Below are 25,000 nucleotides of genomic sequence, written 5' to 3'. Positions count from 1 at the left end.
GGGTCAACAAAGAATTAAGTTATACTATATGATACAGTAAATACCAAGACTGAATACTGCAGTATATATCACTAAGTTACATCAAAATTTCAAATTTAAAAATAATAGCCTCTGACAAACCTGCAAAATATTTAAAGATGTCATTTATTCCTTTTCTAATCTAATTATCTTTCCTTGTTTTTTGCAAATACCAAGTAGTATTTTCTTTAATAAAGCAACCCATTCCTTCCTCTATTGATCATTGTAAATTTCTTCATAAGCTAGTTCTTTCATTCTCTATAATAGAGGTAACAAATAGTGGTAATAAAATTAAATACGCACTGACTCCTTAAAATACAAATTATGTAGTCCTCAAACTTCCCCTATGAATGCTTGAAATAAAAGGGAATAGTAGTGACTTCCAATATTTTGACAGATTTCCAGCAAAAACCAGATTCATGTTTGTATATATACGCACATTGTATTCAGCACTAATCAAAAGGTACAAGTTGTAAAATACCATAATTTTATTTATAAGTAAACAAAAAGTTAAGTAATATGTGTATAAATATATCTGGGAAGAGAAGAAAGTATAGAAAGATGAGTACTAAATCATTAACACTGGATTAGTAGTTTAATAAGAGAAGATACATTGAATTTTTATCAGTTTTTACCCACTACAATGAACATGTATTATTTTATAATTTTTTAAGTATATAATAAAATTTTTAAAGGGGAAAGGATGTGAGTAAAGTACATTTTCTCACAATTCACTGTGAACATATTAGAAATGAGACATTGTTTTTAGCAATCTGTTACTTACATAACTGGAAAAGTTAAGATTTTTTCTTTCTCTATAGTAATTATGATATACTTACAGAAAGTCTGTTTCTATAAATATTCACACACCATTTTAACATCCCATGAATGAGGAGGAAATGAAAGAAGTAAAACAGAGAGGTTGTGTACATTGCTAGAGGTCAAACAGTAAAATCACATTCTCCTGACTCCTCGTGCTGTGCTATTCCTAAAATAAACAGGCTGTGTATGTTGAAGATAAATACAGATACTACGATCCTGTGGCAAATGCTAATGAGTGTGGTCAAAGATACCACTGTAGCAGACACCCTCCATCTTAACTCATAATGTTTTGATGGGAGAAACAGAAAACAACAACCCCGTTACCTCTGCTGCTAGCTTTCTCCCTTAAGTCACAGATCTTAGATCCTGAGAAAGTCATGAAATGACTATCAGGTACCTTGCAGTGTACCTGCAATGAAGCAGAAACTACAATGTCCTAACTAGAATAAATGATGATGATGATGATGATAATGATGATGATAATAATAATAATACAATATTCAGTTACTCTGGTGGCTTCAGGAGGGAGGGCCTGACTTTCAGTAATGAGAAGTTGGGGTGAGAATGGGAGGCGGGTGATTTAATGCACTTAGAATATTTAGTTTTACTCTATAAAGCTTTAATAAGCACAGGTATGTAAAATTCAGAAAATGAAGTTTATCTAGATTAAACATATATATGAGACTATTAGTAGGATTAGTAGGAAAATTACAGGATATCTTGTTATCTATTTATTAATTTTTTAAAGCTAACTGCTAGGACCATTATGTAACATGGTAAAAACGTAACATTATGTACATTATGTATAAATGTAACAAGAGATCTTTGGAAGAGTGGGGATGGAGGGAGGGTAGAAAAAGGGCCCAAGTTCATGCTGTTTGGACAAATGGGTAATATTTACTAATCACTCTCTGAAGGAGAAATTTTTAATAAACTTGTAACTGATCAAAAAATGTCAGAGACATATCAGTGACAATGGCACTGCTTCTGACTAGCATGTAAGCCAGTCCTGAGATTTAAGACCTGTAAACTGCCTAAGAAATCATGACAGTAATATGACATTAACATTTAATCCACATTAAAGGTATTTTAATTTACACACATTCATAAGACACACTTATTTGTTAAAAGAAAAGAAAGATTTATGAAATTGATCTTCCAAAAAGAAAAACTTCATGCTGTTTTATTTCATGATCACCGTTTGAAGAAAGTGTCGGTTTTAATATGCACATTTACCCTAAACCTCAAATATATATTGGCTTAGGTGAGAAAAATAAATTAAAATGCTGGGAGGAGAGGGATCTATTATGTTGAAGTCCTTATATGAGGTAATAAATATTTTTCATCAGTGTTTAATAAATATATAGACTATATGAGTAATGTCAGCGCATTTTGAGATAACTATATTCTCAAACTCATTTGGACAAATGTCAAAAACATTTTTTCAGAACACAGTGGGGAAATATTAAGATAAAGCAGATATTTTAAAATGTAACAGATGGAAAAGGAGTGACTTTAGAATAGTGTTTATACCTTCTGTTTGCATTTTCTAGTTCATGTTGTATGTCAACTAAATCCTCAAGAGTATGACAATACTACATTAACTGTGTTTATCCTTGTATTGGATAAAATTATTAGTCTGTGAACTAAACTACAGCAGGTTTATTTACAAATTCTATGCAAAATAGCCTAAAACAAAGAGGAAAGGGCTTTTATTAGAACTAGTATTATTATTGATGAGCAGGTATAATAACAATGGCCCTGCCTACATTTCTGGCAAGCAGCAACCGTATTCTACAAACCACTGATGGGCTAAACAAGCTATTAATGACAGTTGCTTTTCAACACTTAAAATGGCCCAACTGTGTTACCTGACCACAAGGACAAGTAGGTCATCACTCTCAAATGTTATACAATATAAGAAACATAAATGAGACCTCTGTGGGGAGAAAAAACCCACAGGTATGGCTCCAGAGTTCTTTTGCTATTCAACTATTAATAGAAAGCAAATCCCACTTAAAGTTGTAAACACCTGTAACCCTTTTTCCTAAAGGATTTATCATCACTTATTTAATTTTCTACCTAACACTGAGCAAGATAGTGCCCCAGCGTCTAGCTGTCCTAGTGTCCAGCTTCAGCCCTGAAATATAGAGCTTAACACCTGGAATCAAAGAAAGGAGGAAAAAAAAATGGTCCCTCTGTTACTCTCCTGTAGAGTGTCCATCTGTCTGGGTTTATGAACACCCAACCAATCATTTATAGGCTGCAGAATCATACTCAATGGGTACATAGGGGAAGCATCTAGATTCTTCAATACATGCAGAAGACCTTGTTCAATGGACACATGTCTTTCAAGTCAATGCCTTTCAATGTACCTTTCTTCCTGGTGTTTCCTGGACCAGCAGCTTTCCCTCTCTTGGGAGCTTGCTGAATGGAGAATCTCAAGTCCTACCCCAGACCCAGAGAATCAGAACCTGAGTGTAAACAATATTTCCACTTGACTACATTAAAAACACTCTAAAAAATAAATATTTTAGTCCTCATTCAGTAGTTCAATAACTACTCGCTACATTATTTAGAATTTTAAAACATAAGATGGTAGGAAAATATAGAGTCAGGTCTCTCTGATATAGCAGAGGAGAACTTAGAGTTAATTTTCGACACCGTTAGAGCATCATTAATAATAAAAAAAAATGTCAGGAGCAATATCACCTAATAACCATCCACCTTCACTCCTCCAGCCCCTCTGTGTTAACAGACATATACTGGGATTGTAACCAGAGGTCTTTAATTCATATAGGATTCTTCATCAAATAAAAGGTATTTTTTAACTATGAAATCTAACTAACCATACCATTATAAGTGGTGTATTCACTCATTTCTAAGTCTTTAAATAGATATGATCACTGAGCTCTTTGAGATGTTTTGTGTTTAATTCTGCTGGCAATTCCTGCAGGATTCCCATAGGAGGACTACTCAGGATTCAAAGTCTACTTACCACTGATTTCCAACATTTTCCATTATGAATTTCTCTTTGAGGTGGAAACGTTCATAGAACCCTCCCCATCCCTGATAGTAATCGTAAGTTTAATACATAACTGGAAGCACAAACAAAAAATTATCCCTAGTAAAACAGAGTACAACACTAAAATGCCAAAATAGTGAACACAGATCTAGGGTTTGGTGTTACCATAGCATCAGCTGGAGGGTAGGGGCTTCAAAGTGAGTGGAACCAAAGTAGTAGCCTCAGGAAGCATTGCTTCTGGGAGGAAATCAGATAAATACATGACAGTGACAAGAAAGAAGAAAGTAAGAAGAAACAAACAGCTAAACAGAAATAAAACATGCCAACCTCTTCATCCCTGCCACACCCCCACCATTGGCCATTAAAGAAAGTACATTACTGCAGAAGCAGGTGCCCTAGAACTAGGAACTCTGTCTACAAAATGTCTAGAACTTTAAAAAGAAAGGAAGGAAGGAAAGGAGGGAAAGAACTCAAATCAACCTATATAAAGCTAGTATAAGAAGCAGTAAACAGAAAATGCAAATCAAAACATTTCAACAGATGAAAATTCTTCCCACAAAACCAACCCAAAGCACAAGTCTTATTTGGACAAATAACAATAAGAAAGCCAAGAATATTCAGATATTCAAAAAACAAGAAAAGATATGGAAGAAAAACTATTTCAGAGTTGAAGAATAAATTATAAGGTGTCCAGGGAAGAATAAATTTGAATGAAAATTTGATAAAAATACTAAATGAAACCAGACAAACTAGTTCTTAGTTGTTTGAAAACAAACTAAAGTAGTACAAAGAGTCAAAGACAGAGACTGAAATAGAAGATGAGCAAAGAAAGATTCTATATATAAATACAGAATACATGCAAAACTGGAATCCCTGAAGAAGAAAACAAAACAATGTAACAGTTAATACTTAATACTATAATCCAAGAAAATTATTTCTTCTTAATGAGAAAACTTAAGTCTACATATGAAAAAAAAAACACTTCAAAATTAGCCAGAAATAATAAACTTTGAGAATCATCCTAGTAAAACAAGGGCAATGAAAAAAATGGTGAGAGAGAGAGAGACAGAGAGAGAGAGAGAGAGAGAGAGAGAGGGAGGGAGGGAGAGAGGGAGGGAGGGAGNGAGAGAGAGAAAGAAAGAAAGAAAGAAAGAAAGAAAGAAAGAAAGAAAGAAAGAAAGAAAGAAAGAAAGAAAGAAAGAAAATTATACACAAGGGTAAGAAAATAAGGCTAGTGCCACAAAAATCAAGAGCAGGGTAACATTTTCCAGGAAGTCAAGGGAAAAAACTGTAAGCCAAGGATATTATGTCCAACCAAACTGTCATTCAAGTAGCAAACCATAGAGAAACAGCTTAGAAGGTGCAAGATCTCAGGGAATGCTGTACTCAGGAGGCTGTCCTGAGGAATATACTACTGGATGAGTTTTACACAAACAGGAGACAAAGAGGGAAATAACAGCAAATAAGCTAACAGTAAATATGTAATGCAGTTAATTTTAGAGATGATTCTTAAAAAAAAAGGTGACAGCATGAATAGACAGTGTATAAACATCATATATTCCAACAGAGTAGGAAGAATACAAGAAGAAATGGGAGGAAAATGAGGAAAGCAAAGTACAACAGGAGCACTGGCTATAAAAAAGATAAGAGGTGGGAAGTAAGGGATGCCATTTAAAAGTTTAAGTAGAAATAAGGGATAGCAAAAGCATATAAAAGATATAAATACAAAGCTAACCCCTAGAAAAAGACCACAAACCTTCTTAACTTCATAACAATAATAATAATAATAGCTCTTCAGAAATAATTCTCCTTACGTTCTGCACATCTTATATTGGCCAACAGCCTTTCTTCAGAATTATCTTTTCAAAGATGTTTTGTATAGTAAACAGTCTTGGAAGATACAGAATCTCCCTAGATCAGGAGGCAGTTCTGCTACCAAATTAGGATACTAAAGGTAATATTTTTCTCTTGGGCAAAGTTTGGGCCTATATTCTGTCAGCTCCTTAAAGAATATTCCCTCATCTGTGACACAAACCCACTGGGTATGCACCATCACCCCATGGTACTTGCATGTCAATGGGAACCTACATAACCATGTAGTATGTGCTACCTTTGGTGCTGTTAGTAATACAAGAGCTTTGTCTCTGACCCAGAAATCTTATGTTCTCTGCTAGCATCTAATAAAGTGTGGCAAGCATAGAAGTAAACTAAAATCTCATACTTTTAAAAAAAGAAGACACAAAGTGAGAAACATAGTAAATATAATGACACATGCCTTAATTAGGGAGGACAGGAAAGGTTTCAAGTGAGCCTGGAACATCTTGTGCCAGAAAATAAGGAAGCGTTTTTTTTTTTAAAAAAGGTGGGGTATGTAGAAATGATCCAAAAGCCATCTTGAAAAGATACTCCCTGGACTAATCTGGGACAATGAGCATCAAAATAAATTTAAAAAACACTGAATGATAACCTATTTAATGAAATAAAAATCCATGAGTCCTTGTTCAAAATAAGTAGCTAAAACAAGAAATAAAGATGGGTTATTCCTTGAAGTTGAATGCTGTCTGCTAAATATGGGAGGCAGTGGTAGAGTTGGAAAATCTCCCTTTTACAATCATCAGGCAACAATCACCATTGGATGAGGCACTGACCTTCAGAGACCCTGTCTAGAACTTTCAACACACACAGGCTTTATGAGTAGTAGACAAGTTTGTGAAAAAGAAAAATAAAATAGTACTGGGCAATATAGTAAAATATTTAAGCTAAGAATGGCATGCTGGACAGTTCCCAGGAAAAGGTAGCAACACAGAAAAAAAGAAATGACAGAACAAAGGTTGAATTGAGAGATTGTGACAAATCAATGAGATCAACCCTTAAAGAGGTTCCAGGGGAACACAGTCCACCTATCTCATGCCCTTATCTCCCCACTCCTGCCTTTTCCTTTCTAGGGTTACAAGAAGAGCTCATAAGCATAGAACACAATGATACTACAACTGTGTATGTGCCCTTATGGCAAGTATAACATGCATCATTTTTGTATTTTTATTTTTTTATTTTTAAAAGATCTTATTTTTATGTCATGTCTACACCCAAAGTGGGGCTCAAATGTACAACCCCAAGATCAAGAGTTGCATTCTCCACTGATTGAGCCAGCCAGGAGCCCCTTTTTTAGCTTACTTAAATTTATACTTGCTTCTATCCTTTCTTAGAACCGTTTGAATTCTCTATGATAATCCAAATATATTTTAAAAAACAAAGAATGAAGGCTATATAAAGAAGAAATTAATTCCACATATGTGGGATGTTCTTAATTTTATACCATATATTTTTGAGGATCATAATCTATTAGAAGCTATACTTCTAATTGTATTTAGCTACACAGCCAATTCAAAGGGTTACATGTGCTAGAAGGCAAGGGCTGTAAGTATCTGTTCAGCTGGAAACTGAAGAGACACAAACCTACAGAACCCACAGCTGCTACACAGACAGGTTTCATTAACGCTCAATAATAAATTCTTTTTATTAATTTTTTAACGTTATCTATTTTTAAGAGAGACAGAGCATGAGTGGGGGATGGGCAGAGAGTGAGGGAGACACAGAATCCGAAGCAGGCTCTAGGCACCAAGTTGTCAGCACAGAGCCCAATACGGGGCTCGAACTCACGAACCATGAGATCATGACCTGAGTCCAAGTCAGACACTTAACCGACTGAGCCACCCAGGCACCCCTCAAATAATAATTCTTGAGTTCATTTCCCTTCTAGGCAGTTGTGAAGAAGATCACTAACTTTACTGGACAGTAGTGCACAAGGCAGTATGATATGTATTAGGTGTGTGTATATAGGATATTATGTTACATATTAACATATTCATATTATTGTTAATAGTTTACAGGCAGTAGGTTGCAATGTCAAGCTGCAGAGTCTTTTTAACAACCTAAATGAAATGCATTAAAATCATCTACTTCCCACCACCTGTTGTATTAATCCTGCCTCCCTCATCCTAAAATGCATTATCTTTGAAATATATTTGATATGTATGACCCAGCTGAAAATGAAATATAATTTAGGGTCAAGAATAATTAATAATTACTCCTGACTTTAAGAAGTAGCTATGTTTGATCAAAGGTTTTAAATGTTTTTAGTTGGAAAACTCTTTCTTCAAATAAAATCTTATTTTAAAATTTTTTAAATTTACAAAATAGCTAAAAGTGGAACCACTCTGATTAAAGTGGGCAGCGGCAGTCTGGATTGCCACCTGCTTTGGGGAGGTTGCCTGGCACCTCAAGGCTGTTAGAAAACCAGTGCTGAATAAGATTGTAAGTAAAGTATAAATGCATGAAATAATCACTGAGGATTAGTTCATACTAGTGAATATAAAATGTAAACTAAAAAATTAATTATTATTTACTAAGGCATATGAAACAAGAAATATGAAGTCTTTTCAATAAATAATAATTTATGAGTATAAAAGACAGCTCATTTTGGCATAATGGTAGCTGTTCTTCCTTGTTGTAAGCCCCCAACTGATACTGGAATTTGATGTTTTAGATTAACATTTTTATTCTAATGTCCATATGTCCTAAATATATATGCCACTATGAAGTGACAAACTGGGATTCAGGAAATAATTACTAATAATAACAATGTTATTTATTTACTTCTAATCTGGACAAATATATAGTTCAAATATTCTAAACTAGGTTGTTATATATTGCCTTCTAATAATTAACCTATACTTTTTAAGATCATTTTTTTAAGATCATTTTTAAAAAGCCTTGCTTTCCTCAGTTTCCTTTAGCTGTTGAAAGGAAAACCAAAAACCCTTTCTAATTCTAAAACTACTATAAGTCAAAATGAAGCAGGCTCCTGCTAACTGTTTGCTTTCGTGGGAGCAAACAAAAGCACATTAATAGTTAACAAAGCTACAATATTATATACGAATGAAGTCTTGCATTAAAAAAGTACTTAGATTGTATTTACAAAAGAATCTCTATCATTAATTATTCAACATTTGGATTTGACCAGAAACCAGAGCATGACTTTATAATGCTCTGTTTAAATGAACTACTTAATGTTGTAATGAACACTCAATGCAGTGAGCTAAATGAATTTTGGACCTGGTATAACACGACAGTTTCTCTAATTTTTTGATCAATGGACAGATACTAATGTTAAGTCAGTCTGAATTTCATTTGTACTTTAAAAATGTTTACTTAAACAAAAAATGTTGCATCTCAATTATTTTATATTCTAAAACGGAATGTAGTTTAAACTGATGCATTATTCATAAAGCAAAGACATCAGGAAAAACAAAGCTGTGCCCTTCTTTCAAAGCCGTTAAATTGCTAAAACATACCATATTTATGCATGCAATACTTGATTGTGTTTTTCTTAAAACACAAGCTTGTTTTTGTCAGATCAAGATATGCCAAAAATTCGACACCAAACATTTTTGTTTATAATTAAAGCAATCATCAATCCAAGGATTGTCATCCATTTTATTTCATCTCTACATCAAAAAAAAAGTAATTTAAAAAAATTTTAAATTCCCTTGAAATGATAAGATAAATGAAAATGTAAGTGCCTTCACATAATAACAGTAAGCTGACCCTTTGGGAAATGGTTGACTTTCTCAATACAAGGTATTCAAAGCTCATTCAAAAGTGTTCATTTAGAATGCAGATATCAAAGATGATGCAAATGTTCAAGAGAAAATTAGAACTTACCAGATGTTCTAATCCAGCTTTGATGTTTCCAGATTCCCTAAAATAGAAGAATAAAAGTTCTAAATAGTTGCTAAACACTTGTCTGCTATAATTTACATTTACCTCAAATATGTTTTATAAATCCTTATGATTTTTTCCATATATCTTCATTAATGTTCACAATAACACTGGTTTGAAAAACAAAACAATTTCCATCAAAAGGAAACAGATAATTTATTTACATCTAATAATATTACCACTAAAACTGGTATTCCACTAACAGAATGTTTCAGATTATTCAGTCAGCAGAGAACAAAACGAACTCTCAAATATACTATTATTTTACTATTCACAAAACATCTATTTATTTCACATTAGCTCTTTCATTAGAATTTGTTTTCTTCAACATTTATGACATAGCATTCATACAGATCCTATCTACCACCTAGATTCTACAAATGACATGTTACTTTTTTTGGTTTATCAAATATCCATCCACCAACGGCTGCATTTTTATATTAAAAAGATACACATAAAGTATATGTTTGTGACTCTATAGCTAAGTAACTACTTCTTAAGTTTTTCCCTGACACTGATTTTATTAACTTAGTGCACACTACAAATCAGTACCTGTAGTAATACTAAAAAACAAAATCTCTTTAAATAAGCCACAAACATCATATATCATGATATTTTTTAAATATTTAACTTCTTTTCACTATAAAAGACTCCTGATGGAACTAAGTAACAAAGATAATTTAAATATATATTTGGCAAAGTGTGGCTAATAATTGGATTTTTTCCTTGATTCTGGTTTATACTAGTTTATTAGTGACAAATGGACTTAGAATTTCCTCACTCAAACCAAGTAGTATTTTAATTCTATCAAAAATACCAAGTCTTGTATTTTCTATACAAAAGTATACTTCTACCACATTGCAGAGAATAATTATGAAACACCCAACAACAGTATTGCATTCATGATGTTTATCTTTCCCTCACACCTCTTTCTTTCTCTAAAGGGGCCCCAACTTTACTTTTCTTCTCCTTACTTCTCTCTCCAATTTTCTCTGCCAAAAATATAGTTATTTTTGTCTTGCTATACAATCTTTCCAAATTTCCCTATCGTTTACCCCTTCAGATCTGCTGCCTGAAAACTATTCTCAGGGCTTCCAACTTTTGCTCTCACTGCCCAGTCTGGCATACTGGGAATAAATTACAACATCTATTGATAAGGACTCATCCTTAGCCATTCTCTTCTCTACTTTCTGCTTCTGGCAATCTTAGCAATATTATATATTCAGCACTTAAAAATTTAAGGATTTCCGGGGGCGCCTGGGTGGCTTAGTCAGTTAAGCATCCGACTTTTGCTTAGGTCATGATCTCGTGGTTCGTGGGTTCGAGCCCGACATCGGGCTCTGTGCTGACTGCCAGCTCAGCCTATTTCAGAGTCTTTATCTCCCTCTCTCTGACCCTTCCCTGCCACGCTGTCTCTCTCCCTCTCCTAGAAATAAATAAAAATATTTTTAAAAAAATTTAAGGATTTCTGAAACTCATTCTTTGGATGCAGTCCTAATGACAAATGACAAGAATAAACTGTATAGATATATAATTGTATAGGTACATAAATAATTATTTTTAACTTTATTTTTATAAATTTAATGCATTTACTGGAGCTAGAGGCCAAGTAAATATTTAAGTTTTCACAAGAATATTTTCATACAGTCACTGTAATTTAAAATTTTAACAAAAAATAATGCATATAGTGAAACATCTGACAGTGCAATACGTGTGTGAACGCACCGCAATATAATTAAGTCTTCCTCCCACCAATGACTCCCAGTTCTCAATCAGATATTAGCTCTTTGTGTGCCTTTCTAATGATATTCTATAGGTGTGTGTGCGTGTGTGTCTGTGTGTGTGTGTGTGTGTGTGTGTCTTTCTCCTCCTCTGTTGTTATTTTTTTAACCCAAACAGAAGCCTACTAGGCTCACTGTTTTGTACCCTCACTTGGCAATCTAACATAAAGTTTGCACTATATAACATGCATCTACATCATTTTGTCCACATGGCTACACTGTCACATAATGGTTCTTATTAGAAAATAATACTGATATAAAAAGGACAAAAACTGCTCAGATTCAAAGTACAAGTCGATAATTTACTATTTGAAACCACTGGAATCAGACATGATTCATTAGAATATTTTGGATTTTAGAAAGGTAATCAGGTATAAAGTTTACTATATGTCATATAACACTGGCAGCAAGATTTGAAGCAGTACTTCATTATTGTACACATCAATAATTATGAAAGAAACACAACTGTCCACACAAAATGGGATAAACAAAGACTACAAATGACTTCATTTCATGGTTGGTTTTGCTATCAATTGAGTTTGCCACAAATTCAGGAAAATCTCCCAGTATTTTGAGCTATTTGCATTTTGGGATCAAGGATAAGAAACTATTCTTGGGGCACCTGGGTGGCTCAATTGGTTATGCATCCAGCTCTTAATTTTGGCTCAGGTCATGATCTCAGCATTCGTGGGATCGAGCCCCATGTTGAGCTCCATGCTAACATTGCAGAGCCTGCTTGGGATTCTCTCTTTCCTCCTCTCTCTGCCCTTCCTCTGTTTGTTCTCTCACTTTCTCCAAAAAAAAAAAAAAAAAAAAAAGTTTAATTAGACTACTGTCTTGTTATATTTCCAAGTGATTCTTATTTAGGAAATATTTTGAATAGTAAACCTGAATGAAAACTAGGGATCATCCTTGACACATGCCCTTTCCTCCACTACCAAATGTAAGCAAATATAATCAACCACAGAGTCTTGACCATCTAACATCCTTAATTATCATTTCAATTTAGCTACTTGTTCCTATCCTCACAGTCTCTACTTTATTTTAGGCCATCATCTTTTCTCTCCCAGCTACTGCAAAAGCCTCTTGATGAGTCCCAATGGCTCCTGCCTTGCCCCATGTCAATTCATTCTCCATAATACAGCAAGATCTTCCTAAAATGTAAGCTTGATCATATCATTCCCTTTTTAAACTCTACAATATCCTACTCCACTCTAGTTCACTAATTCCCTCTGTTATCTTGCCAGAGGTACATCACAAAGACGATGACAGCAATAGCCATAAGAAATTATTAACCTGGCTTCCCTTACCACTAAACCACTTTCTCCCTCTACCCAAAATACTCTTCCTCTAGTCTTTCCTCACCTAGCTTAAAAACAGAAACAAAAGAGAACAACAGCAACAACAAAACATCCCTAAGGGCTCAATCCATACTGGCAAGGAAACCTTTTCCGTTCCTCACAAATGAACTAATCAACTGTTTCATGTGTTCTCACCACATAATTTACCTTACTTTATTATGAATACCTGTTTACCTTCCCACTGACACCACTAAAAGGAAAACTCCTTGAGAACATGGTTGTATCTTTAAAAATTTTATATCCCAGCACCCAATACAGTGCCTGCATCAGAGTATGTATTCAACTAGTAAGGGTCTGACATCTAAACATGAAGACAAGGTTGAATGGTGAAGCAGTAGAAACCAGTTCAGGTCCCTGAGTGGTCCTACCCAGCCCTACTTTGCCTCCACTCTACACAAGAGAGCAAGGCCAACTGCAACATCAAGTGGTTGTTTGGGAAAGTAGGGTTAAGAGTTGTGTGTATGTGTGTGGTGTGTGGTTGTTTTGTTTTGCTTTGTTTTATTTTGTTTTTGAAGGAGTTTGAGGACACAGTGGAAACTGTAACTGACAGAGGCCAGAGTACAACATTAGAGGCTTTGCACTCTAGTTTTTAAATTATCCCAGAGAAGCACAAGCCAGATCTGAGATTTTACCTCTTTCTTTAAAGTTACTAGCCAAGGGAGCTGACTGTTGCAAAGAATAAGAGAGATCCACGCAGCAAAACTGTATGACCTCTGAGGTGAAACAGCGCAGGAATAAAAAACAACAAATGAGCAATCTCATCCAGAGAAAAAAGAACAAACTGAGCAAGAATACTGTAGGCATACTAACATCTTTAAAGACATAAGATTCTTAGAAATTGAATACCCTCCCCCCCAAAAAAACAGTTATGAAGAAGAATCAATAAGAAACAGCAAGTATTAAAAATACAGGAGTTTTAGGGGCACCTGGGTGGCTCAGTTGGTTAAGCCTCCTACTTATGCTCAGGTCATAATCTCGCAGTTCATGAGTTCAAACCCGAGGTCAAGCTCTCTGCTGTTAGCATGGAGCCCACTTCGGATCCTTGGTCTCCCTCTCTCTCTGCCCATCCCCTGCTCATGCTCTCTTTCAAAAATAAATTAAATATTAAAAAATATATTTTTTAAAATACAGTCATTTGAAATAAAGAACTTTGAGGATGAGTTAAAAGCACAATAGCTACAGACAGAACAAACTGATGAGCACACACTGGGTGGAACCCTCCCAGAAGGCACAGGAAAGGATGAAAAGACAGAACAAATAAGAGATAAGATTAGGAACAGAAGTATTAACATCTTTATAATAGAAGCCCTAGAATGAAAGCAAAGACAAAATAGGAGAGAAAAAATATTTGAATAATGACAAAAAATTACCTAATACAGAATTATTCAAATCTTACACTGAAAGGGTACAGAGTTCAGTGTACAGGATAGTTAAGAGAAAATCCACAGCAAAGCATAATATAAGGATAATTAATACTGTTACAGATCAAAAACAAAGGCTAAAAGCTTCCAGAAACAAAAAAAAGTACCCTTCCATACAGGAAGAATAACATCAACATCAAACTTCTCAACACTAATGCTGAAGTATAAACTATGGAGTATGAACTTCCAATGTAAAGTGTTAAAGGAAAAGGGCTGAGAACCTATAATTTATATACTGCTAATAAATTATTATTTAAATTGAATAAAAAATAAATTCTCAGCATAGAAGATTCCAGGAAATTCACTACACAAAGACATTATTTGAAAGAAGTTCTGAGGAATGTAGTACAGTAAGAACAGAAGTAAACTCAGGATGATGCAACCAGAAAAAGCAAGTAAAGTTTGGCTTATTGTATTCTAAGCAATTGTGACTAAAAAGAAAATTTTAAAAAGTTCACTCAAATGAGGTGGCATCAAAATGCCAGAGAAGATTCTCAGGTTGGGTAAGAAACCAATTCCAACAATGTGTCATTTACAAGAGATACATAAAATGATTCATAAAAGTTTCCAAAAAAGGATTCAGAAAAGTTTCCAAAAAAGGAATAGTAAAAGATATGACCAGGCAAATTTGAACCAAAAGAAAACTGGGGTAGTAAGTTTAACAACAAAATATATTTAAGCCACCCCCTCCCCTGTAAAGAACATACCTATATATTTTTTGAGAGGACATTCTAGTCTAGTAAAAGACATAATACATTAAGAAAATTTTACTTATGTTTAGAAGGTTTACATATTTCTAAAATTTAATATGTATCATAGATTGAGACACTAAAATTTTAGCAAGTTTTCTAAGAAAATCTGTTTTCTTTAGTTTTACTTTGGGCAGAAAGACAAGGAAAAGTGGCCACCTCAAAACAACACAAATAAAACATCATGAGTTCATAAACACTACACAAGGTAGCACGATATATAACCCTGGCTTCAGAAGCAGAACACCCAAACTCAAATTTAAGCTGTATTACAAAATAGTTGCATGAGCTTGGTAACAATCCAACTTCTTTGAGCTAAGACTGTCCGCCAATGATACGAAGACTCTGTTAACACTTGCCTTGCTAATGCCTAAGGGGGCTGTGAAAAAAGAAGCAAGATAATGTATATGAAGGAAAACCATAAATTGCAATGTGCTATACAAATCTGTTTTTATAATATTTAAATACAAAAGTCTTAAAGTGGCTCCAAAAGCCTTAATGAATTTTTTTAAATGGGGAGGCAAGAACCAAGACATTGACAGAAGGATCTTGCAACAAATGGTATAAAGCCTGTCCTCTTTAGTGGTCTGTCTCTTGGGTTGTCCCTGTCATGACTTCATCAATATTTGTGCAACTCCTTTTGCCCTGTGCTGAAAGCAGACTTAATTCAATTATAGGTCTCAAAACTGATAAAATGGTCTTGAAGTGGAAAATGGGAAGAAATTATTGGCAAATGAATAAAGATTTGTATCGAACTAACACACAGGAGTACAGCAGGTCTTTTTTTAATCATTCCCTGTCTTAAATCTTCTGGGAACCATGAGTTTCCCTTCCCCTCATGCAGCACATCGATTTCTGAATTAGACTGCAATATTAAATAATTAATATACTTGCCATGATTGATGTTTTGCATTAGTTGAATATTAGGTTATCAATCAAAATCCACTTGGTTTAATGTAATAATATTGAAAAAGTGTCACGGGCTGTTCATCCAATTTGTAGTTGAGGCAGCACAGATAGTAATGTTGGCATTACATGAGGCTCTAAAGCAGGAAATGCAGTGGCTCACATGTATGAGGCAGACATTTTGAAACTAACTGGGATGAGGCTGAGGTTGTCCTAAATAAACCTTGTGGCACCTGTCAGCTCCAATGTTAGGTCTCTTTCGAGCATAAAGATGCCATGCATCAATCATAACATGGCAGGCAAGGAAAATTTTAAAAAGAAGGATACTAATTTAACTTTGTGTCACACATTTCATTATTTTGCCAAAGCATGCATGTTCTAAATCTAGAAACTGTTGCTATGATAAAGCTTATAGCCTCTCAGGAAATTTCTAAACAAAAAAAAGATTTTTTTAGAACTAGTCTTACTAGGAAGAGATCCTTTTTTTTTCTTTTTAATATGTGAACAATATTACACCAAAGTGGTAATTCAGGTTTTATAATGGTCTAAGGGAATCAGGTCAAAGTGTCATGATTAACAATAGTATTTTTTTTAAAACTCTATTCCTTCTGATGAAGGCATTCTTTATTCTCAATATTTTGCATGTATATTTGCAAAATATAGGTTTAAATTTTGAAAAATTACTTGCTTCTCCCAGTAAAAGTAAATGATTTTTCTCATCATTCTTTATTACATCTGAGATCTTAGATTTATTTATAAAAGTAACAGTTTAAAAACTAAATAAAGGACATCCAAAGATGTTGTTGTTATTTTTTACGTAATGGTAGACAAGGTTTTTAAAATCCTGAGTTACAAATAAAAAAAAATCAACATCTCCCATCTCAAATAATCACTAATAATTTTTTACATGTGTATGTCATGTACCAAATGTTATTAACAAAAAATTTAGTAATATATAAATCTAAGAAAAACATGGGTTCAAATTCCAACTCTACTACTAAATAACTTTGTTAAGTTATGAATCTTCTCTAATTCATTCTTAAATTCAAATAAAGGATTAAAAAAGAATCAGAACATAATTAGAAGTTACTCAGTAAAGACTGGTTCAATATGACAGACTTATAATGAACCAATGACTCATTCCACTTTCAAAATCAAGAAACATCTTTTTTTTTTTTAATGTTTTATTTACTTTTGAGAGGAAGAGACAGAGACGGTGTGAGCAGGGGAGGGTCAGAGAGAGAGGGAGATACAGAATCTGAAACAGACTCCAGACTCTGAGCTAGCTGTCAGCACAAAGCCCGTTGCGGGGCTCGAACCCACGAACCGTGAGATCATGACCTGAGCCGAAGTCAGAAACTTAACCAACTGAGCCACCCAGGTGCCCCATTAAACATCTTTCTGGATGTTAGCTTTTAAAAAAACTTTTTAAATGTTTGTTTGTTTTTGAGAGAGACACAGTATGAGCGAGGGAGAGGCAAAGAGATGGGCAGGGGGGGAGACAGAAACCCAACCAGGCTCCAGGCTCTGAGCTGTCTGCACAGACTTTGATATGGGGCTTGAACCCATTAACCACAAGATCACGACCTGAGCCAAAGTCCGACGCTCAACTAACTGAGCCACCACCACTTACTTTTTAAGTAACCTTAAAATCTGTTCTAACGGTAAAACCTATAAAAGAAAGTCAGTCTACTTTTAAATAACAAAAACATATAAAAAGCTTAGCCCAATGGCTAGCATACAATAAAAATACCATGTATATCCTGACACAAGCACATTCTAATAACCTGATCTCTTTGAAAGGAGCAAAATTATAAAGTGTGTTGTAAAAGTAAGCAAAAACAATTTCTCAATTACGTGTTGCTTGTTACACTTTATTCCCAATAAGAAACATACAGAATGTCAGATCTAAGTTCCAAAAAGATCTTTCCAGAATTCTCAATTTCAACTTACCAGTTTGGTTAGAATTCTCAGCATTTTCCTCCTGATTAGAGAATAACTTACATATCACTAGCTCAAAATGTGTATTCTTATGTTACTGCAATTCAGTATTTTTTACAAGTTTTTATCTACTATTTGCAATAAATTATGCTCTAGAAGTTACAAATCATTTGCACAAACAACTGTAGCATGGTTACTAAACTTTAAATGTACTATTCTTTTTTAAAGACACTTTAGATGGTTTTACAAGTCTAAGTGAGTATCCATTAAACATATTAAACAGCCGAGGACTTAAGATACACACTGAGCTTACTGTAATGGAAACGCTTAAGCTGGTATATATCAACTAAGCCACTTAGTCATTCAGGTAAACAGGTTCTACAGTTCACAGAAATAGTATACAAAGGAAAGAAAAGAAATTTCAATATTTTTGCAGTTGTGTTCTAGATAACAGTTTCTGAGGAAGGGAAACTAAGAGAATTCATCATCAATATATCTGATCTAAAGAACTGCTAAAGGAATGCTTCAGATACAAGAGAAATTATACTAGAAAGAGACTTGGAACAGCAAGAATGAACAAAAGAAGTGTAGTTACTGAGCACCCTTATCCCTATCTCCATGTAAAATTCTGAGTGGATATAAAGTAACAATAACATAACCAAACGTTATCAACAACAAAAGTACAAGTATTAAGATAATTTAATGCCTCAGATATTTAAAACTGTTTTCTCAAACCAAGACTGTTACATGAAATAGTTAATGTCCACACCCAGCAGGGAAAATGCATGTGAAACATGCTACCTTTCTGCTACTTCTCAAATGCAGGATTAACATTCATAATCAGTGACAATCCTCTTTCTCACTGAGACCAGCTGTAGCTCAAGAATCTTTCTTAAGATGGTGCTCTAAGGAGTCGCTGCCATTTGTCTTAAGATAGCAGGTGAGATGCAACCCATTCACCACTACCCCCTTCATTGCATGTTCTCAACCTAGCCCAAGAGAAGTTCAGAAAAAGGAGAAACTGCCGTATGTGTTGCAGTGGTTGGGAAATATTTCAAAAGGTGCATAATTTTGGCTGGATCCTGAAGGACTGACTGCATTCGAGCAGACTGAGTAAGGAGAAAAGAAGAGGCAGGGAGAGTGAGCTCAAAGGCCCCACATAACCTGGTAGAGGTCAAGTAAGGAGACCTGCCTGCCCAGAATAGGTGCATAAAAAATATTACTTAGAGTCTTTTGTTTTAAATAATTGTTATTTTGTAAGTTTTCAGAGCCATCATGTACAATTGTGCATGTTGTTCATGACAGAGGAAGAAAGGGAAAGAAAAGACAGTGGCAGATAAAAGCTATATATAGTAAAACCTTGGTTTGTGGGCATAATTTGTCCCAAAAACATGCTTGTAATCCAAAGCACTTGTATATCAAAGTAAATTCCCCCATAAGAAATAATGGAGATTCAGATGAGTTGTTCCACAGCCCAAAAATATTTATATAAAAATGATTATAATACTGTAATATGATATAATAAAGAAGATACAAAATATAAAGAAAAATAAACAAATAAACCTGCACTTATGTTTGAAAACCTTCGTGGCTGAAGTGAAGGAGACAAGAGAGAGGAGGGCTATTGTGTAGAATGACTTTCACTATCACTAATGGAATCACTACTATCTGTTGGCTCAATGGAATCTTTTTCTGCATGGAGTCCATTTACAACCTGGCATGGATGTTGACTATAGTACAGTATTAATAAAGTCTTGTCATACACTGTATGCAATAATAACTTATTGCAACTGGCAATAAGGCAGCAGAGGAAAGGGTCTCTCTATCTGCAGGCAGCCTGACCTAGAAGCAAAGCCTTCCTTAGCTTACTCTTGTATAGAAATGCAAGGGACTGTCCATTAGTGCTTTGAAGTGACCAAAAAGAAAAAAAAAAACAAACATTAGTGACAGTTATGGGCACCTTCCAACATTCTGAAAACATCACTGATTTCTGTCAAAACCATGGGCTGATACCACACATCTGAGCATTGGAGATGATCACCCACAATTGCTCAGAGAGAGAGAGAGACAGAGAGAGAAAAAGCATTGGCTCAGGTGTGATCATGTGACATTTGGCATCCCATACTACTTATATTGCAAGACGTGACTCATTTTATCAAGTTAAAATTTATTAGAAATGTTTCTTGTCTTGTAGAACACTTGCAGAACAAATTGCTCATAATCCAAGATTTTACTGTACACCCAGGTAGTGCATCCTGGTGCGGTGCCGCACCCACAGGAAGAAGGGACACCTTTTCATTATATGCACAAAGGTGTCATATGGGCTAGCAGTAGTCCTATAAAATATAAATGCTGACTGTAGAAAAATTCAAAATCACATCTTGCTCTAATGAAGGAGGAAACAAAGATCACCTGAAATCCCATCAGCCAACATACTATTTCAACATGTTTTATTTTTTCCTCCATTCTTATGCATATACACAAAAACATCTATTTTTTTTTTCTTACAAAAATGGGGTCATCAGGGTGCCTAGGTGACTCACTCAGTTTAATGTCTGTCTCTTGATTTTGTCTCAGGTCATGATCCCAGGGTCTGGGATTGAGCCCCATGCTGAGTGTGGACCATGCTTAAGATTTTCTCTCTCCCTCTGCCGCTCTCCCCTGCTCTCTCTCAAATTAAAAAAAAAAAAAAAAAAAAAAAAGATCATCACTGATTTCTGCTATGTAGCTTCAATTATTTCACTACTGAATTATATATTATAATAAACAGCTTCTCAGGTGTTAATGAAGGTATTTATATGTAAATTTTTTCAGCTTACCTACTATTCTGCTCATAGATGTACAATGAGTTAACTTACTCATTATTGTTAGACATCTGGTTTCAGATTTCTTATTCTAAATAAAACTGAGGTATAAAAATAAAATAACTGATCAACACATTTAAAAATCATTTGTGAATTTTATGTAATGTTAATTTCAGTTGGAGGAATAAGGCTAAATAATTCTTAAAAGTGGAAATAAACTAGTATATTTCATCTCTGTTCTTAAATTTAAGCAATTTAAACTTAGATACTTATTATATTTATAGAAGTATAAACTTCTATTTAAATATAACTTAAACTTTCATTATCATTTATAACATTTTAAATTTAAGTACAACTAAAAATAAACTTCTACTTTCAGGAAAGTCCATTATCATAAAACTGTGTCCCAATAACTTCATAAAAGCAATATCTACCTATATGGAACACAGAGTCAATAACCCCAAATCAAAGGTGACAAATATATACAAGTATTCTATTAACATCTTCAGCTGTTAAAACTGAGAGAAAATACAACATGCATATATTTTTCCTGAGAAAAGCAAGTTTTCAGTAACTCAGAAACTAATTCTTCAGGTATTAATGTCCTTTTTTTTTTTAAGTTTATTTATTTATTTTTGAGAGAGAGAGAAAGCACAAGCAGGAGAGGGACAGAAAGGGAGGGAGACACAGAATCTGAAGCAGGCTCTAGGCTCTCAGCTGTCTGCTCAGAGCCTGACATGGGGCTCGAATTCATGAACCATGAGATCATGACCTGAAGCTGGATGCTCAACCAAATGAGCTACCCAGCCACCCTAAGTATTAATGTCTTTTGATGCTTTTTGTCTTCTCTCTCATGTTATCCGAGTGTAACTACCCTGATAGTCTAGCAGGAAACAAAAATCTAAGGTGTGACTTTAAGCAGGTAAGTACCTAATAGAGTTAGGAAATAAAATTCCTAAAATTCTTTCTTTGTTTAATAAATAAAAATATTCAGTCTAGAATTCATAATTCTTGTTCAAATCAAACAATTTCCCATTTCCTAGAGACTTCTTTACACTTAAATCTTTGATCACATTATTTGCCTAAGCAAACCATCCTTCTCATAAATTGTACCTCGCAGGAAATATGAAACAGTATGTGGCAAGCACTACAGTAAGTGATTTACAAGAATTAGCTCATTTAATTCTTATAACTTGACTATAAAACTACTTAGATGAGATCACTGAGGCTGAGAGAGGCTAGGTAGAACTCACAGTACACCTCCCTCAGATAGTAAAAGGCAGATTTGAAACCAAGCAGCCCAGATTCATCGCCCAAATTTTAATCAAGAGAGAATTTATTACTGTCAATCTCTAAACAACAACCTCAACAATGAAACAAGATTCTACAGTATCCTCCTACTCCTTAATTGGAATCATGATTGCAAAGGAGACTACAAAGGGGTAAGGATTTAAGGAAAAATGAACACTGACCCTTAATGACTAGCAAGTATCTGCCAGGTGCTGAGTCTGCTGATCTATTTATAATCTCATTAAATTTTTACAATATTCACTAAAAGAAAAATATTAGAGTGCACAAATCTTCAAAATAAAACGAAATGCCATTTTTTTTAACCTAGCAAACAAAGATTAAAATGAATTACAATGTCTCTTGTGTTAGCAACTGTGTGTGGAATCAGGTACACTTCTATCCTACTGACCAGAGCAAAAAAAAGAATGCAAGTTTTCCGGAGGAAAACTGGAAAATGTTTAACTTCTCAAAAATGCACATAAAGCCTTTGACCTAACAGTTAACTTCTCTGGGTTTATCCCAGTGATACACTCATAAGATTTTTTTTTTATTTAAATTCAAGTTAGTTAATATACAGGATAGTCTTGATTTCAGGAGAAGAACCCAGTGATTCATCTCTTACTTACAATACCCAGTGCTTATCCTGAAAAGTACCCACCTTAATGCCCGTCACCCAATTAACCCATCCCTCCACCCACTCCACTTCCCCTCCAGCAACCCTCAGTTTGTTCTCTGTACTTAAGAGTCTCTTATGGTTTGGCTCCCTCTGTGTTTTTATCTTATTTTCCTTCTCTTCCCCTATGTTCATGTTCATCTGTTATGCTTCTTAAATTCTACATTATGAGTGAAATCATATAATTTTGATTCTGACTGACTTATTTCACTTAGCATAATACCTCTAGTTCCATCTATGTTGTTACAAGATTTCCTTCCTTTGGATTGCCAAGTAGTATCACATAATACCACATCTTCTTTATCCATTCATCAGTCAATGGATATTTGGGCTCTTTCGGTAATTTGGCTATTGTTGACAGCGATGTTATAAACACTGAGGTGTATCTGCCCCTTCGAATCAGCACTCCTGTATCCTTTGGATAAATACCTAGTAAAGCAATTGTTGGCTCACAGGATAGTTCAATGTTAATTTTTTGAGGAAACTCCATGCTGTGTTCCGGAGTGGCTGCACCAGTTTGCATTCCCACTAACAGTGTCAAAGGGTTCCCCTTTCTCCACATCCTCACCAACATCTGTTGTTGCCGGAGTTGTTAATTTTAGCCGTTCTGACAGGTGTGAGGGGGTACCACATTGTGATTTTGATTTTATTTCCCTGATGATGAGTGATATTGAACATCTTTTCATGTGTCTGTTAGCCATCTGGATATCTGCCTTGGAAAAATGTCTATTCATGTCTTTTGCCAATTTCTTCACCAGACTATTTGTTTTTTGAGGCGCTGGGTTTGGTAAATTCTTTATAGATTTTAGATACTAACCCTTTATCCGATATGTCATTTGCAAATCTTCTCACATTCCATTAGATACCTTTTAGTTTTGCTGACTGTTTCCTTCACCAAGTAGAAGCTTTTTATCTTGATGAGGTCCCAATAGTTCATTTTTCTTTTGTTTCCCTTGCCTCTGGAGACATTTCAAGGAAGAAGTTGCTGCAGCTGAGGTCAAACAGGTTGCTGTCTGTTTTCTCCTGTAGGATTTTGATGGTTTCCTGTCTCACATTTAGGTCTTTCATCCATTTTGAGTTTATTTTTGTGTATGGTGTAAGAAAGTGATCTAGTTTCATTCTTCTGCATATTGCTGTCCAGTTCTTCTAGCACCATTTGCTAAAGAGACATTTTTCCACTGGATACTCTTTCCCACTTTGTCAAAGGTTTGTTGGCCATATATTTGTGTTCCAATTCAGAGTTCTCTATTCTATTTAATTGATCTGTGTGTCTGTTTTTGTACCAGTAACATACTATTTTGATGATTACAGCTTTGTAATACAGCTTGAAGTCTGAGTTTCAATTTTCTTTTCCAACAGTACTTTGGTATTTGGGACTTTTTCTGGTTCCATACAAATTTTAGGATTGTTTGCCCTAGCTCTGTGAAGAATGCTGATGTTACTTTGATAGGTATTGCATTGAATGTCTAGATTGCTTTGGGCAGTTTCACATTTGGAACCTGGATGCAAAATTTCTCAACAAGATGCTAGCAAATCGAACTCAGCAGAACATGAAAAGAATTATTTACCGAGAGCAAACGAAATTTATTTCTGGGCTACAGGGCTGGTTCAATATTCACAAATCAATCAATGTGATATACCACATTAATAAAAGAAAGGATGAGAATCATATGATCCTTTCAATAGATGCAGAAAAAACTTTTGACAAAATACAGCATCTTTGAAAAAAAAAAAACCTCAAGAAAGTAAGGATAGAAGGAACATACCTCAACATCATAAAAGCTATATATGAAAGGCCCACAGCTAATATTATCCTCAATGGGGAGAAACTGAGAGCTTTCCCCCTAAGGTCAGGAGCATGACAGACAGGGATGTCCCCTCTCACAACTTTTGTTCAACATAGTATTAGAAGTCCTAGCATCGATGCATAGGAGCACATGTACCCCAATGTTCATAGCAGCACTCTCCACAATAGCTAAAACATGGAAAGAGCCTAAGTGTCCTTCAACGGACGAATGGATCAAGAAGATGTGGTTTATCTATACCATGGAATACTACATGGCAATGAGAAACAATGAAATCTGGCCATGTGTAGCCACATGGATGGACCTTGACGGTGTTATGCTGAGCGAAATAAGTCAGGCAGAGAAGGACAATATCATACGCTTGCACATATAGGAGGATTAGGAGGAACTTGACGGAGGAACAAGGGGGAGAAGAAGGGCGGAAATGGTGGGGGAAAGGGAGAGAGGCAAACCATGAGAGACTCTTGAATGCTGACAAAAACTGAGGACTGATGGATGTAGGGGGGAGGAGGGATGGGCATGGAGGAGGACACCTGTGGGGATGAGCACTGGGTGTTATGTGGAAACTAATTTGACAATAAACTATTTGTAAAAAAAAAAAAAAAAAAAAAGAAATTTAACAA

General features: G+C 34.8%; 1 protein-coding gene across 1 annotated transcript in view; it reads right to left on the bottom strand.

Annotated features, from left to right (window-relative positions):
* Positions 1–25,000, bottom strand: part of LOC120234250 (serine/Arginine-related protein 53) — a 243,946-nt gene that overhangs the window by 32,820 nt on the left and 186,126 nt on the right. Inside the window, exon 5 of the mRNA XM_039236027.1 lies at positions 9,590–9,626. Coding sequence (XP_039091958.1) covers positions 9,590–9,626 — 37 coding nt within the window. The remainder of the gene's footprint in view (positions 1–9,589; positions 9,627–25,000) is intronic.

Source organism: Hyaena hyaena, unplaced genomic scaffold, assembly GCF_003009895.1.
Source record: "Hyaena hyaena isolate Hyena2069 unplaced genomic scaffold, ASM300989v1 scaffold_105, whole genome shotgun sequence".
Classification (NCBI taxonomy): domain Eukaryota; kingdom Metazoa; phylum Chordata; class Mammalia; order Carnivora; family Hyaenidae; genus Hyaena; species Hyaena hyaena.
This window is presented reverse-complemented; position numbering and strand designations above follow the sequence as displayed.